A 17442-nucleotide genomic window follows, 5' to 3' on the forward strand; every position below is an offset into this window, starting at 1 on the left:
TAAGAGATACCACCTCACACATGTCAGAATGGCTATTATAAAAAAGACAAGAAATAACAAATGCTGGAGAAGTTGTGGAGTGGAGTAAAAGGAACCCTCATGCACTGCTGGTGGAAATGTAAATTGGTAAAGCCACCACAGAAAACTGTATGGAGGATCCTCAAAAAATTAATAGAGCTACCATAATAGATAGCCTCTTCTGGGTATCTACCCAAAAAGTTTGTAAACATTTATTCATAAAGATATATGGGCCCCTATATTCACTGCAGCATTAATCACAGTGGCCAAGACATGGAAATAACCTAAATGTCCTTCCATGGATAAAGAAGATGTGGTACCTATATACAATGGTATACTACTCAGCCATAAGAAAAGATGAAATACTACCATTTGCAACAACATGGATAGATCTAGAGAATGTCGTACTAAGTAAAATAAGTCAGACTGGCATGACTTTTAAAGTTTCATATTGATGATTCAAATAAAGATTTGGTCATTCATGGGAATAAACTATCAAAAAGTTCTGAGTTATTTCATGAGTTATTTCCATACTGAAAGCACCGTTTTAACCACACTCCAAAGTTGGGCTCAAGCTTAAGTTGCCAAAGTCAACATCAAAAAATTAAAAATAAAATTAAATTCAAACCTAAAAACTCACTAACTCTAACACTCTACAACTCTTCAAATCTTATAAAGAACATTTATCATTAATACATAGATATACACATATAAGACCTGTATGTAAAACATTAGTAGGAACAGATATGCACCCCAGTTTAATTATTAAATGCATGGGGAACGCAACATATAAACATAGCAACAATGACACACAGATTGACAAGTCTGTAATGCTCATTTTTCCTGTTAACGTCAGAGAATAACACATTTCATGTAGGATAATTATTTACTCTAAACACATCAAAAGTTGCACTGCCTTCTTCAATAATGCATAGGATTATTGCATTATTCCTTCTTTCTTAGGAGTATTATTATGTATTTTAGTAACCTACAGACAACCTCAGCACCCAGCAGAATGTCAAGTACATAAAGGCAATACCACAAATACGTACTGAATTTAAATCAATGACTAAGTAGTACTGTACAATCCAATACTTTCCCAGGTCCACTGCAGCATAAAGCTATTCCCTTGTTAACAAACTTCAAACTGCTCTATTTTAAGAGTCCTTAAATTTTTATAGTTTTGCCCTCCACTTCGGAGCTAATTAACTATAACTTCCAGCTGTTGTCATGTACATATCATTCCTTATCCATACCTGGTCTTTATTTTAACTGGATATCCAAGCTTGTCAAAATGTATCTATCAACAGAAAGCAAATATGCTCTGACTGTGGCCTCATGTACAGTACTCCACTGGAAATACAGTTAAATGAGCTTGAATTCATGTTTATGGCATGTATTTTGGCTGTTTAAGGCCCTTTTTTGTTCCCTTCTGGTTCTGAGGTATAATCTAGATAAATGAGGCATTACTGTAGACTTATTACAAAGAACCTGAAATCAGAGATTTATCTAGTTCTTGTTTTGACAATAAAACTTTACAAGATGTATCTTTACTAAAAATGAACCTAGTATTTTCCATTCTCAAGTTTTAAGGGAACCTATATATCTTTGGCATTACAAAACAAAGCATTCAAAGATATTTTAATTGCTGGAAAAAAATCAGAAATGTACATAAACATCATGGAGGGGAAAAATGAGAGGTATATCTTTCCCAAAATCTCAAAGTTACATAAAAACTACTAAAACAAATTGCTAACAGGAAAAATGACTTTGAAAAAGAGCTGAATTTATATATCATATTTGAAATCTCTCTATCAAAATATCACAAATCTCATCCAGCAGAGAATACATTAACATTCATTTGTCAGTCAGAATTCTATTTTAACTAACTGCTTCATATTTCTACAAAGTATTTCTGCCTCAAAATTATATTGCCACATTGTAAATCATTCACTGTTCCAGAGCAATCTTCCTTTTAACAAGGAAGCCATTCAGCAATTAAGACTAGGTCAAGGCCTGGTTCCAAAAGGAGTTAGCTACCAGCACCAATCAGTCCTATGTCCTATGTCTATTAATCCAAATATTTCAAGTTATCTATTTCATTAGCTATAAAGTGATCTTTTAAATCTGAATGTCTCTTACTCTAATAGTCTACTGATTGGGTAGAATTCTTATGTAATAATGAGATAATAACCAGAATAATGAAGCTAGTAGGAATATGAGTTGCTTTTATTTATAGATTTCAAGTGAGCAAACTGTAATGAAATGAAAGATGCCCCAAAACACAAAGACAACTTTGGATAATAAATATTTTCCTTCACATGGACTTATTCATTTTATTTTGCTTTGCTGCCTAAGATATCCTACAAAGCAGACAGAAAAACCCTTAACTTTTTGATGCATAATTTAAAACTGGAAAGATAGTTCTCAAATTTATACAGTGATCTGTGTACCTGTATTCGAGCAAACTTATATAAGTCTACCTTAATGAATAGTAATTCTTTATATGCAATAAGAACTAACAGAATTGATTTTAAAAAATGATATTTAACCTCTGTGGATTTTCCAATTTCCTAAAAGTGTCAGGAAGATGCTTAGCCAGATCCATCATCTCCTCAGAGATTGAAGTCAATTGTTTCTTCACATCACTAGGTAGTATTTCTTCCTCTGGAAAAAAGAGTCAATATCAATTTGCAAGCCAGATATATTTATTTAGTCATTTATTTAAACAGTATTAGGGCTTACATTTTCATTTTCTTTCTTTAAATAAATGGCAACAAAAGACCTCCTTATCCTGTCTCTAAATCACTTTACTTCCCTTTCAAATTTTACTCTTTAAATTCTAGAATAAATTCAATATGATCTGCATTCATATATATTACAACCCAGTGATTATCAACCAGGGCAGAAAGGAAAGACAGAAATGAGAATCTGAACCCATCTGCACTATTTTAAAATCAGAAATTAATATAATACCTTATGGGCTGCTTATTAAATATAATTTGGTAAAACAAAGCCTTACCCAACAGCCATTCCTTACTGCCCTCATCAGTCATCAACAAAATAAAATGCAAGCTTTTCTAACCACTGATCATCTTCCAAACATTCAACTTCATTCTGTCTGGCACATATTCTCCATTTACACCACAAAATCTGCTCTCATTTCCCAAACTATTCCCCAGCTTAGAATTTCTTACTCTTCATTACCAATTCTCTTGTCCTTCAAAAAGTCTAGCTCTTCGGAGGCATTTAACATCGTTATTACTAATTGCTGAAGTTGTCTTATGATCTCAAAATCACATCCTCTCATTCATGGAAGATTTTTAGCACCTGGCTCACTGTCTTTCCCTTCGCTGCTGCTCCTGTGATAATTCCTAGTAATTTCAACATTCACAGAGATGCTCCACCTAAAAGTATAGCATTTTCAGTTCCCTAATCCCTCCATTTCCAACTATCTTTTCCTCAACTGACCTCAGCCACCCATTCCCACAGTCATCTATAATAATAAAAGCGTAATATGCTAATTAGACCAGACATCCTTCCAGCCGACCTTCCAGACTAAGCAGGGGCTATGAGGGAAGCCCGGGTCCCGGGTGCCAGAGGGAAGCCGGTGCCCGCAGCCGGGGGAAGGAAAGCCTACCCTTGCATGAATTTCATGCATCGGACCTCTAGTGACCTTATAACTTCCAATGAAGTCACCATTTCCAAACTTTAATTGTAAGCATTCCAACCTCTGAAGACCAAAATGCTCTCTTTCTTTCAAAGATGCTTTTCCCATACAACAGTTCTCTCACAGTTTCAGAACCAAATCCATTGACTCTACCTTTTCCTTACCCATTATCCTTCCCACGGCACTCTTCACCATGTCTCACTTTCCTTGCTTACCCATATTAATCATTCACTTGTATGGACTCAGCTCTTTTGCTCCTTCATCCCTCCATTGGTACTTACCTGGATCAACCCCCTACTCTACTGAAACCCAGCTTTTTTACCTACTTGATGTCTGGACCCAAGTAGTTGAATATAGATGAAAATAAAACACAACTATGATGACTCACAAATAAAACAAACTATGATGATTCACCTCACTTGGTTTTAAATTCATGACACAGACCTCCCACTTTCAGTAATGATTGTTAATCATTCTACATTTCCCACTTCCCACTCTCAAGATGACTATTTCATACTTCTTTTTTTCCTCCAGCCTCTAATATCAGCTTGTCCCTCCTTTTATTCAGGGAACAACTCACCTCTTACTTCACTAAAAAAATAGAAACAAGAAGAGAACTATCTCATCTTCCCACCCCCAATCTGCCAGTTAGTCTGTATAGAATCACTACTCCCATCTACAGCAAAATTTCTTGAAAGAGTCCTCCATACCCACTGTCTGACATTTTCTCCTCCCATTTTCTACTAAACTGACTCTAAGTGACTTTCACCCCCACCAGCAAAGTTGCTTTTGGAAAGGTCACCAATGGCCTCCCACTGTCAAATCTAATACTTAATTCTGGTTCCTCATCTCACTCAAACTCTCCAAGGTATTTCAAACAGCTGGTAACTTCCTCCTACTTAAACCATTTTTCTTCACTTGGCGTCTGAACACACCTCCTACACTTGCTCCATTATTACCAGTCTTCTCAGTCCTCTTTGCTGCATTCTCTTCCTCCTGGATAGAGTCCTCTTTTCTGCCCTTGCTGTCAATACCTGGGCCTCTTCTATTCTTTACTCCACTCACTCCCTATTTTATCTCACCCAGTTTCACTGTTTATCTACCATCTGTATGATTCTCAAGGTTACATCTCCAAAGTCAACCTTTCCCCTAACTATGGAATCACATTTCCAACTAAGATATCTTCTTAGACATCAAAAAGCATTAAAATTTAGCCTGTCCAAAATGTAAATCTAGATTTTTTTTCTCACCAAAACGTGCTCCTCCCCATAATCTTTCAACTAACTGATCCTTCCCTTCCATTCACTCAGTTAATCCAACCAAAGTATCTTGATTGTTCTCCTGGTCTAGACATCTCACCCCTTATACAGAATTCATCAGCAAATCCTTCACAATATAAATCTTCAAAATATATATGGAATCTACCATTTCTCATCTCTATTGCTAACAGCCTAATCCATACAATTATTGTCTCTTGCCTAGACTATTACAATAGCCTCCTGACTGACTTCCCTGCCTAAACATTTGCCCTCTTATAGCAGCCAGAAAAAATCCTTTTAAAATAAAATTTTAATCATGTCATTCTCCTGCTCCAAATCCTGTAAGGGTGTTCCCATCACTTATCACTGTATTTATTTTAATTAATAAAATATGAAGTCAGATTCATAGCCTAAGGCCCTAAATGATCTATCTGGCTCAAGCTACTTTTCTAGCTTCATTTCCTGCTACTCTCACCCTTACTCATTTCACTTCAGTTATACTCACTATTCCTCACACAAGGCAAGCTATCACCCTGAGAGGCTTTGCTCTTTCTTCCCTCTATGCCTGCTATCTCCTACCCTCAAATATCCATGTGGCTCCTTCCCTCCCACTTCCGTCAAATGAAGTGAAGGCACTTGGTCTGTTTCCTTTAGTGAATTTCCCCTGCAACCGAAACAGTGCCTGAGCCATAATAAACATCCAACAAATATGTTACAGAAACAAATATTCCCTTTCCAAACCAAGCTTCTAAAATAAAGTTGTTTACACCTGTTTCTCACATTCCTTAGATCTAACTTAGTCCTCTGTTCATGTTAATATGATTTCCACACACACCATTCCACTACTCCACTAAGGTTATCGCACCTTCATGTAGCAAAGCCTGTGGACCCCTTTCTGTCTTAATGGCAAATGCCCTAAAGGACCACTTTCTCATTGAAATACTCTTTTGTCACCCAGTACACCAAAGCTGCTGTAGTAAAAGGTTACAAAAAATTGCCATGTTGCCAAATCTAATTATTAAGTCCCCAGTTTCTCAAACTTTCAGCAGAATTTAAAACAGTTGATAACATCCTCCTACTAAAAACATGTTCTGCACTTCGCCTTCTGCACACCACACCTCCTAATTTCCTTCTATTCTTATGGCTACTCCTCTCTTGTCCCCTCCTCCATGCGAATATTAAATACTAAGAGTTCCTCAAAGAGGAAGGGAGAGAGATACAGATAGAAACATCAATGATGAGAGAGAATCATTGGTTGGCTGCCTCCTTCATGCCCCCTACTTGAGGGAATCAAGCAATCTGGGCATGTGCCCTTGGTCAGAATCGAACCTGGGACCCTTTAGTCCGCAGGTCGATGCTCTATCTTCTGAGCCAAACTGGCTAGGGCTCAGACCAGTGATGGCGAACCTTTTGAGCTCAGCGTGTCAGCATTTTGAAAAATCCTAACTTAACTCTGGTGCCGTGTCACATATAAAAATTTTTTGATATTTGCAACCATAGTAAAACAAAGATGTATATTTTTGATACTTATTTTATATAATTAAATGCCATTTAACAGAGAAAAATCAACCAAAAAAATGAGTTCGCGTGTCAGAGGTGTCATAGGTTCGCCATCAATGGCTTAGACCCAATTCTTTATCTCCAACTCCCAATTCTTAATTTTTAACTCAAACTGTCTTCCAAGTTACAGGCTGTATATCTAAGTGTCTATTGGCTACCTCTACTTCGCTATAACACAGGCTTCCTTCATTTAATATACATAATATCAACTGTATGACACCTCATCCCCAAATATTGCTTCAACTCTTCAATGCTCTTCATCCCTGTTGCTCATGCCAACAACACAGAAGTGATCCTTGACACATGGCTCTCATCTTCAACATCAAATTCTGTTGAGTCTACTGCTCTACTGAATTTACTCTGAATCAATCCAAGCAACCAAGTCAGGTCACCATCACCTCTCACTCGGATTACTGGCACAGCCTCCTAATAGGTCTTCTTCACACTGGGACCCCTGCCTCCTACAATCCATTTTCTGCTCTACAGCCCAAGTTATTATTTAATGTAATTCATGTCACTCTGTGGTTTAAAACCCTCCATAACTCTTAGGAGGAAATGTAAACTCCTTAACATGACTTATGGGCTTTTCTTTTTCTGCCTCTGCTTCATTCCTTACCCTGTCATATTCAATAGCTCATCACACTGCACTACTTTCAATTGCCCATAGATACCATGATTTCTCTTTACCTCTGAAACTTTGCACCTGTTACCTCCTGTGCCTATAACACTTTTCCTCTGCTTTTCAGCTAGCTAACTCGTGCTCATAGGTCTTGCCTTAAATATCACTTTATCCAGAAATATTCTCTAATACCTCCAAATATGCACGGGATGCCTCTCCCATGTGCTAACCATAGCACCTTGTTTTCCCACATCAAAGAACTCATCTACCCACACTGCAACTACCTTTTTTATTCATCTTTACCTCCCACAAAACGAGAGGTTATCCTCTCAGGAAACAGATTCACACTCCTGTATCCCCACATAGTGAAGCTACAAAACCCCAACTACAGAAGCCTAATAAGCAGCAATGCTATGGAGAGAAAGCAGAAAGTCCTGCTTTGCCACAGTAACATGCCGGAAACCCTAAGCCTTGGCCAAATAGTTGTTAAACTAATGTCAAAACTGCTCAGTATTCAAGAAGTTGTAACAATACGAAATACTTTGCACAGGTGTGAATTTTGTCATTTTTGAGCTAAACCTCACAAAAGAGAAAAGTCAAATTTTTTATTTTTAGATAACATACCTTTATTTATGGAAGACAATTGCACAGAATCACCCAAAATTTGTAATTTTTGATAAATGATGAAACCAGCCTATGGGAAAACAGAAAAATGAAAAGAGCATACTAACAATCCCCAAAATTATGACCCATCTTTAAAAAATCCAAAACAATGATTCCCAAAGCACCCAAAAAGCTAAATTCAACCCATTATGTTATGCAGAGATATAAATATCTTCATTTATTCACCACAACAATTATGAGAATGGAGAAAGTAAGCAGCCTATGCTTTAAAATAAATGTTTAAGTTCTCATGTTTTAACATCTAATATCACAAGCAGGTATCCAACCAAATAACTCAGGAATGGAATTTAATAAAATACACTCAAGGGAAGTATGTTTTGACTACAGATACCCATTACGCCTATTTCATTAAATCAGCTGAGAGTGTTAATAGGTGTATAAAACAATCCTCCTTCTGGCTACTGTTGATACAATCAAGTCACACTGATTTTCCATAAGTAAAAATGCTACAGAATTTGAGCTAGCTCTCAACAAGTTTTATGATTTTTTTTTTAACAGAACATAAAGGACAATTACCAACCTATTTTCCAACAAAACTGACTTTTTTTTGTTTATAAATAAAAGGAGCTTCTATTCCTAAAAAATAGACACCACCACCCGCCCCCCCAAAAAAGGGGGAAAGACGATATTCATGTACAAGTGGAAGTATAAATTAGGGAAAAAGAAATTCACTGGAACATAAAATATGCTGCTTGAAAAAAAAAAAATACTGATAGTGCTATATATAAAGATAAGCCCAGATTTCACTATGTACAAATATATAAATATGAAAATGCATCTGACTAACAGCAGTGAAAACTAAATCTGGAGGCAATTTTTCTAAATTTTACCACGTTTTAAATATAGATATATGAAATAAGGCCAGCTTCCATATAAAAACTGTCTTGTAATTATTTTTATTCTGAAGATGCTTATAAATCAAACATATCATCAATACCATTTGTGTGTACTCAGTCTCAGCTTATTCACCTTTCATGTTTGTTTGTTTTTTTTTAAATATATTTTATTGATTTTTTACAGAAAGGAAGGGAGAGAGATAGTTAGAAACATCGATGAGAGAGAAACATCGATCAGCTGCCTCCTGCACATCTCCTACTAGGGATGTGCCCGCAACCCAGGTACATGCCCTTGACCGGAATCGAACCTCGGACCCTTCAGTCCGCAGGCTGACGCTCTATTCACTGAGCCAAACCGGTTTCGGCCACCTTTCATGTTTTCAGAGAACTCACATTTTTTACATACAGATTGGACATTATTTTGGCTTCATGACAATAAAAATAACTAGCATTGAACAATCTGCTGATTGGTACTTGTTAATTAATATTGAGACTTAACAGCTTCACTAAATGCTTTCCTAACATTTTTAATGCCAAACTGATTTAAAATATCTTAGTTGAGTTTGTGCCACTACCACAATAAATTTTTTCTAAAGTAAATTATGTTAGGTTTAAAATATACATCATAGTCTAAAAATCTTTGGTACGTACATAAGCATCAGTAGCTGCATACAGTTTCTGGACCTCAGTGAGAGGATAATTTTTCCAATTGCTACAGCGGATAGACTTGTCTTTAAGAAGCTGTTTACCGAAGAGGTGTTTAACCAAACCATTGAGGCTCCAGGTCTCCGTACTTCTTAGCTAGAAATAATGAACAACCAACATAGCAAAAATTACTCCCTTCTATTTTCATATATTCCTAAATACTACCAAATAACCATGCTATATATAAAGTTGGAAATATTATACCAAAATATAGTCTTTAATTTTGTCATTAAAAATTTCATTTGCAGCCTACATTATAAGAATTTAATTCCCCACTATAGTTAAAATTCTTAGACTATAAAAGTATTGTTCATGGAAAAGAACTGAATAGATTGGTACGCTTTCTACTTCCCAGCCATACTTGGCTAAATATGAGAATTTAACCTAATGACTACATTAATAAAATATGTGAAATATGGGTGATGGAATTGATGGTCAAAGTTCTATTGATGGTAAGAGCATCCTACCACAAGAGCTGCATTAGCCTCTTCCTTTAAAAAAAAAAAAGGTATTGGGTATTGATATAAATGGATTAACAAAATAAACTTAAAATACAATTATTTAAATTTGAAAATATGTGAAACAGTACTAATATGGGGGAGGTACTTACTTAAAGAAACTATTTACTAAGGGCAATAGATTAGAACTGAAGGCTCTCATTATGAAACACTCATTTGGGACTTCTTTATTACAAAACCATACAGCTTAAATTATTTTTTTTAAAAGTCTAACATTCAGATTGAAGGGACATTCTGTGAAACACAAATTTATCTTGTTTGTGAAAATAATATATTATCACTACCTTTTCATTGGCAACATCTGTTAGCTCCACAAAACTCTTCAATTTGATGTCAAAGTCGCGTAGAAGTTTCCACTGATCTCCTTCAATTCCAACACCAACCTTTTTAATTGCTTCATTTTCAAGCAACATTTTTAATCCCTGAGGAAAAACTGTAACATTTTATTATCATTTTCATAGGCTCTATCAGGTACGATGGATTTATTTTCTACTTCTGACATATTTTTATACTTGTATTTACGTTCATGTTAAGTCAAAATTCAGAAATACATTCACCTTGAGTATTTCCTTTTTTACCTAAAGCAAAAAGCCCTGATTGATGACAAGAAAAACAACTACTTTGAATGCTACCTCTGCTAACACTAATGGTATATTTCTGGTTCTTTGCCCCTCTAAACTCCAGTTCTTTACCCTCTAAGCAGGAATAATATCAATGTCTGAAAGAGATGTGAAAATTAAACAGGGATCTGAGTGAATCAGGTGGAACATAAATACTTAAATAAACATAAGGTAATGAAAGAAGTGCCAGCTAATTCAAGAACTTAATTTTATAGGGAAAAAGTTAGCATAATATAATTATCTACAACATAAAAAATGAAACAAAGAGAAGGGATACCAACCTGACATAGAGGAAATATGAAACAAGTAACATTTGCTCTCTGACACACACAGCTGAATTAGTGCAACTCTGCTCAGTTTCCCTTTACTGTATACTGGTGGCCATTCCATGTCGAATCCTACCACATCTCCATCAGACAGACTCATGCTACAGGGGAAAATAGTGCAAATTAGTTATATTAAATGTCAACTTCCGCATAACTAAAGATGGCATTCAACAAGTTAAAAGACAAGCCACAGTTGGTAGAAGATACCTGTGGTAAATACAACTGCTAGTGAATAGCCAGAAAATATACACAAGTCCTTGAAAAGTTACACAAAGAACACACACAAATAATCCAGTGAAAAAAAGGAGAAAGACATGAACAGTCAATTCCCAAAAGGAAGTCCAAATGGCCAATAAAACCAAATAAGCCCGTGAAGACATGAAACCTGACTAGAAATCATAGCAATGCAAATTAAATCTATACAATATCACAGCTATCTGACCAGCAAAAGTTAAAGCCGCACAACATCAAGTGCTAAGAAGGATATCTACCCGTGGGATCACTCATATACTGGTGAAGGTTTAACTTCTAACATCCTCTTGGCAAAAGCTTTGACAATCTCTAGCTAAAGATGTATAAACACTAACGCCTGGCAAGTTTTTCTCATAAATATATGAAACTCTATGTGCACCACCAGACAGAAATGTCTAAGGATGTTCATTACCATACTGTTACTACTGACAAAAATGGAAACAAACTACATTTCCATCAGGAAAAGAATGGAAAAATTGTGGCATAATGAAATAATAAAATAGTAAATAAAGGTTAAAATAGAACTATATACACCAAAAAAATCTTAAAAACATAAAATGTTGAGTGAAAAAGACAAATGGCCAAAATATACCTATAAAGTGAGAGCATTTTTTAAAGTTTTGAAATAGGCAAAAACTATATGATATTTTGAAGCATAAGATTATGAATATTATAGAAAACGTGAGGGAATGCTAAACATTGACCTCATGACTGAAGTTATCTCAGTGGGCTGTGGAGGGGAGAATCAGAAAGGGCATAGAGGGGGCTTCAGCAATATTTCATTTCATTTCTTAATAAAGATTTGGAGAAAATGAATATTAAGATTTGATGAAGCTAGGTGGGATATATATAAGTAATGCTTATATTATTTATTATCTATTACTGTTTACATTTGTCTGTTTCACAATTTTTAAAAATTAGAAATGTATTTTAAAAACAAATTTCAATGCAATTTCTGCTTTGGGTCAAGATGGAATAACAGTGATCAGACATACCTTTCTTCCCTGAACAAATAAAAAATTGGACAAAATAGCCCAGTCAGTATGGCTCCATGGTTGAGCATCAACCTATGAACCAGGAGGTCATGGTTCAATTCCCAGTCAGGACACATGCCCGGGTTGGGGGCTCAATCCCCAGGCAGGGTGTGCAGGAGACAGCAGATCAATGATTTTCTCTCACCATTAATATTTCTATCTTTGTCTCCCTCTCCCTTCCTATTTCTGAAGTGAATAATTTCAAAATAAATCTATAATAATAAAAGCATCATATGCTAATTAGACCGGATGTCCTTCCAGACTAGCTGGGGCTGCGAGGGAAGCCCAGGTCCCGGATGCCTGCCAGCAGCTGGAGGGGAGCCTGGGTCCCAGGTGCCTGCCAGCGGCCGGAGGGGAGCCTGGATCCCAGGTACCAGGGGAAGCCAGTGCCAACAGCCGAGGGAAGGAAGGCCTACTCTTGCACAAATTTCGTGCATCAGGCCTCTAGTAAATAAATAAATTGGACAAAACATATAAACAATAGTTTTCAGACACTTGTCAATAGGCAATACAGGACTGTGCTCTCTGAGAGAAGGGAAATAAAGGGTGTGCCCTACTGCCACCCCAGCTGTCTGCCTGGAACACTTTCCAGACAGCAAGAAGGGAGAAGATCCAAAGCACAGCACTGTGTTGGGGAGACAGGGTCAGGGCCAGAGAGGTTGAAGCAGGGGGAAGTTGTGGGTGGAGTTCTATAGAGGAGGAAACAAGGCAGGTAAGGACATTCAAGCACAGAGTGAAACTATGAGGCTGGACAAAGAACAATCAGTGAAAGTAAGCTTAACAATTCCCAGGGCTTACATAGAAATAAGAGGCATTCAAGTTCAGAAAAGTCAGCGAAGGGATTCTTGCTGATCACCTGGAGCAGTCAGCAAAGACACCAGAGGGCTCTTATTAGATGGCTAAATTACTCCCTAAAGTAAAAGCTACTGTAAAAACCTACCCTGGCAAAGCTTAAAAGTAAGCCTCAAATTGTAAAGCTGATACTGCCCATCAGAGCAAAGCTCCTTTCTTTGAAGGAAAACAATAAAATCTGGCATTCAACAAGATAAAATCACAAGGTCCAATCAAAAATTCCCAGCCATGAGAATAAACAGAAAAATGTGACACATAAACTAGTATAAAAATCACTTAATAGAAAAAAATAATTAGAATAATGAAATTAACAGACAAGGACATTATAAATATGCAGACTATGTTCAAAGATTTAAAAGAAAACATGAGGCCTGGCCAGTGTGGCTCAGTGGTTGAGCATCCACCTATGAACCAAGAAGTCAGGGCTTGATTTCTAGTCACAGCACCTGGATTGCGCGCTCAATGCCCAGTGTGGGGCGTATAGGAGGCGGGCAATTGATGACTCTCTTTCATCATTGATGTTTCTATCTCTCTCTCCCTTCCTCTCTGAAATGAATAAAAATATATTTTTTTAAAAAAAGAAAAAGAAAACATGAATATGATGAAAGCCAAAATGGAACATATTTTAAAGTATATAAGTTCTACAGGGGAAAAATAAAATAAAAATAAAAATTTGCAGGATGGGATAACAAGTCAGACACTACAGAACAAAATAAGTGAATTTGTAGTCATGGCAAAAGAGACTATATACATACTGAAACACAGAGAGAAAAAGAAAGAAAAACAACAACAAAAAAGACTGAAAGGAACGAGAGCCTCAGGACCAATGACATAGTACCAAGCTATCTAACTTGTGTGTATAGGGAGTGCCAGAAGGAGAAAAAGAGTAACAGCATAAAAGAAAAAAACATTTGAAGTTTTAAATCTGATAAAACTATAAACAGATCCAGAAAGTTCAAGGGAACTGTAATGGGAGTGAGGACACCTGAATGCTATTCCTAGAATACACCTACCACCAGAAAACCATTAATAAGTACTTTACTTTAACTCTGCTTCTTTTAACCCAATGTAAAATAGTTTAAAACAAAACAGATATAACAACTTCAAAAAAGACCTGAATCAATTCCCTACTACTACTCCATGTAAAATAGTTCCAAGAGCTTTAAACTGAATTATTGCAGAGTCTTATTTTAACAAGACAATTTTTAAAACTATTAACAGTCATTTCAAATGTTATTTTAAGGACCATTTGCTGTAATAGTTGTTAACTAAATTCCACAGAGCCAATCACAACCATTATTCAATACTACTATGTTGGTATACTATATAATAAAAGGCTAATATGCAAATTGACTGAACGGCAGAATGACTGATCGCTACAATGTGCACTGACCACCAGGGGGCAGACACTCAATGCAGGAGCTGCCCCCTGGTGGTCAATGCACTCCCACAAGGGGAACACTGCTCAACCAGAAGCCGGGCTCATGGTTGGCAAGCATAGCCCATGGGAAGTGGGCCTAAGCCATCAGTCAGACATCCCCCAAGGGCTCCCGGACTGCGAGAGGGGGCAGGCCAGGCTGAGGGATTTCCTCCCCCTGCCCCAGAGTGTATGAATTTCGTGCACCGGGCCTCTAGTTTTCCTAAAATATAAAGGGGCACTTGGAATTTGAATAATTCTTGCATTTTTTTCCTAAGTTGGTAAAATAAACATAATATATTCAGTAGTTCTATCTTAAGTGTTGAAAGTAAAATAATTAGCTAAAGTAGTACAAAGGCTTATGAATGAACAAACAGGCAAACAAGTAATTTAATTCAGTAATTTTAAGTTTTTACTTAAAAAAGAATTAAAACTTATCAGTGATATTCTACATATATAAATAATTATCCATTGAACACACCTTAACTGCAAAACTCAGTATACTTCAAATATTACATTAGTAATCTTCCAAATTCCAATGAAACTAGGAAATTCAAGTCTCTTACCTAATATCTTCTGACAGGAAAGAACAATCATTAGGTTCATAACTGTACACAATGGATCCAGTGAATTCCAAGTAGGGGAGGTCATCTTCAAAAACACTCTTCTGAACAGATGCCTTGAGTTAAACAAAATGACGAAAAGGTGCAAATAAAGTTCACGTTAAATAATAAATGTTCATTGAAATAACAAAGCTCCTTGAAACATTCAAATTATAGTTCTAAGTTTTAATAACTAATATTTTATAGCTTAATGAAGTCATAAAGACAATGTAACAAAGATAAAGCCATCCACTGCACAGTTATTTTTCTAGCAAGTGTATTTGCAAACTTCTAATGCCATTTTCATAAAAACATTTATTTTATTGATTTTTTTTCTGTAATTATATTAGTACTAGAGGTCCAGTGCATGAATTCGTGCACTGGTGGGGCCCCTCGGCCTGGCCGGCGATTGGGGCTGATTGAGGCTGTCTCGCCCAGTCCCAATCAGGCCGATGGGAGCCGGCCGACTGGGGAGGGACCGTAGGAGGGCTCCAGGGTGTGTCTAGCCCTCTAGCCCAGTCCCAACCGGCTGGACCCCAGCAGGAAGCTAACCTACCGGCTGGACCACAATAGGAAGCTAACCTACCGGTTGGAGCATCTACCCCCTGGTGGTCAATGTGCATCATAGCAGTTGACCAAACAGTCGACGTTTAGCATATTTTATTATTTAGGATTCAAGATGTAATAATGCTGCCAATAAAATGCTAAAGACTGGTTGGTGGATCTTAAATCTATGAGGACCTAAATTTGCTCAATCATAAAAATTCAGCAAAGTAAATACTGTCTAAATTATATGAATTGCAACAAACTAGTTAGGTCAACCATGCAAACTAGATAAAAAAGTAAAGTACAGAGTAAGAATTCTCATTTTGTAAACCCAAGTGAAAGGTAATCCCATTCACGCAATCAATGACTAGATTCTTGTTCATTTACACAATAGCTACTCTAACTTAAATAATGACCTGAAGTTTAAAAAAGGACTGACTCATTTTACAGTCAAGTTTACATAAATTTCCCATCTGAAGAAAAAACTGATGAACTACATACCTTTCCTTCTTCTACAGCACACCTCTTATTCTGCATAGACATCCATTCAGGAAGTTTCCGCTGCTGTAGAGTTTCCAATTGTTTTTCATTCATCTTTAAAAGGTTTTGTTGCAAAATCTGAAAAACAATTACTTAGTGAATAAATAAATACAATCTTGGAAGAAAACTCAGAGTGAGGCCTGTCGCTATTACTAAAGAACCAAACAACACATATGTAGAGTAAGTTATAGCATCTGGGCCCGAATCAAAAAAAAAAAAAAGAAAAAGAAACAGATTCAATGTGCCAGATCTAATAACTATATGTTTGGCATTTCTTCTTTTTAAAATAAGTGAGCTGGTTTAACTGGTTTAACTGACTTCTTAAAGTTCTAGCAATTTCAAAATCCTATTCTGTGATTTTGATCCTTTCAAAGTATAATCTTTATCTCATTAACAATGAGAATCCCTGGGTGTATAAATTGCTATGAATTTTTTGACATCTTTAATTTTCTTATTAACTGACTTAAGATCTAAGTAAACTCAGCAAACGTATTTGTTCACAAGTCTACTTGAAAAGGAATTTTGAGACAACAGTTTTTCTATATTAAGGTTTTTTCTTCTCTTTTTTTATGATGAAATATGAGATTAATTTGAAATAAAACAACTATGTATTATTTAGGGATAGCCTGTCATCCTTATTGATATTTAGCAATATAAACTCTGAAGAAATTAAACAATCTAACAAGTATCCATTTTAATTGCTCATTTTCCCAAGCATAAACCCCAAAACTGAAAATATTAAAAATTTATGGAAGGAAAATTTTAAAGATTACTTTAGCAAAATTTTCCATATAGAACAAACTCCACCACTCTCATGCATTGGGAGGGAAAGGGTTAATAGCAGGCTAGTAACTCACACTCTCTACAAGGAAAAGAAGGAATAAAAGACCACAACCAGCCCAGGCCTGTTAGAATATGATCCTGATAGGCGAAGGTTGCAGTTAGATTTTAGGTCAGGACATATATAAAAATCAACCAGTGAATGCATAAATAAGTGGAATAACAAATCAATCAATCTCAATCTCTCTCTCATCAATAAATTTAAAAAATAAGGGACTTCAACCAGGATCCTAATAAACAAAGAGTACCTACCTAGACAGTCAAGTAAGCTGTGTAATTAAGAAAATAAAAAAGAGCCCTGGCCAGTGTGTTCAGTAGTTAGAATGTTGGCAGAGCAGTGAGGGTCACAAATTCCACTCCCAATCAAGGGCACATACCTGGGTTGCAGGTTTAATCCTCACCACAGTAGGTCAGGGAAGCAACCAATCCATGTGTCTCGCTTCTCTCTCACCTCTCTCTCTCTCCCTCTCATCCTCTCTCCCTCCTTCCCTCCCCATCCCTCCATCCCTCACTCACTCCCTCCCTCATTCCTACTCTAAAAATC

General features: G+C 36.3%; 1 protein-coding gene across 3 annotated transcripts in view; it reads right to left on the minus strand.

Annotated features, from left to right (window-relative positions):
* WRN (WRN RecQ like helicase) overlaps positions 1 to 17442 on the minus strand; it is a 133868-nt gene that overhangs the window by 82584 nt on the left and 33842 nt on the right. For all 3 annotated transcript variants that reach the window (XM_059685471.1, XM_059685472.1, XM_059685473.1), the window contains 7 exons: positions 16020 to 16136; positions 14937 to 15049; positions 10771 to 10916; positions 10154 to 10302; positions 9298 to 9447; positions 7751 to 7820; positions 2571 to 2685 (listed from right to left, as the gene is read on the minus strand). In XM_059685471.1, the coding sequence (XP_059541454.1) occupies positions 2571 to 2685; positions 7751 to 7820; positions 9298 to 9447; positions 10154 to 10302; positions 10771 to 10916; positions 14937 to 15049; positions 16020 to 16112 (836 nt within the window). In that variant the 5' untranslated portion in view covers positions 16113 to 16136. Of the gene's footprint in view, positions 1 to 2570; positions 2686 to 7750; positions 7821 to 9297; positions 9448 to 10153; positions 10303 to 10770; positions 10917 to 14936; positions 15050 to 16019; positions 16137 to 17442 lie in introns of those variants that run through there.

The sequence above is a fragment of the Myotis daubentonii genome, chromosome 2 (assembly GCF_963259705.1).
Source record: "Myotis daubentonii chromosome 2, mMyoDau2.1, whole genome shotgun sequence".
NCBI lineage: Eukaryota > Metazoa > Chordata > Mammalia > Chiroptera > Vespertilionidae > Myotis > Myotis daubentonii.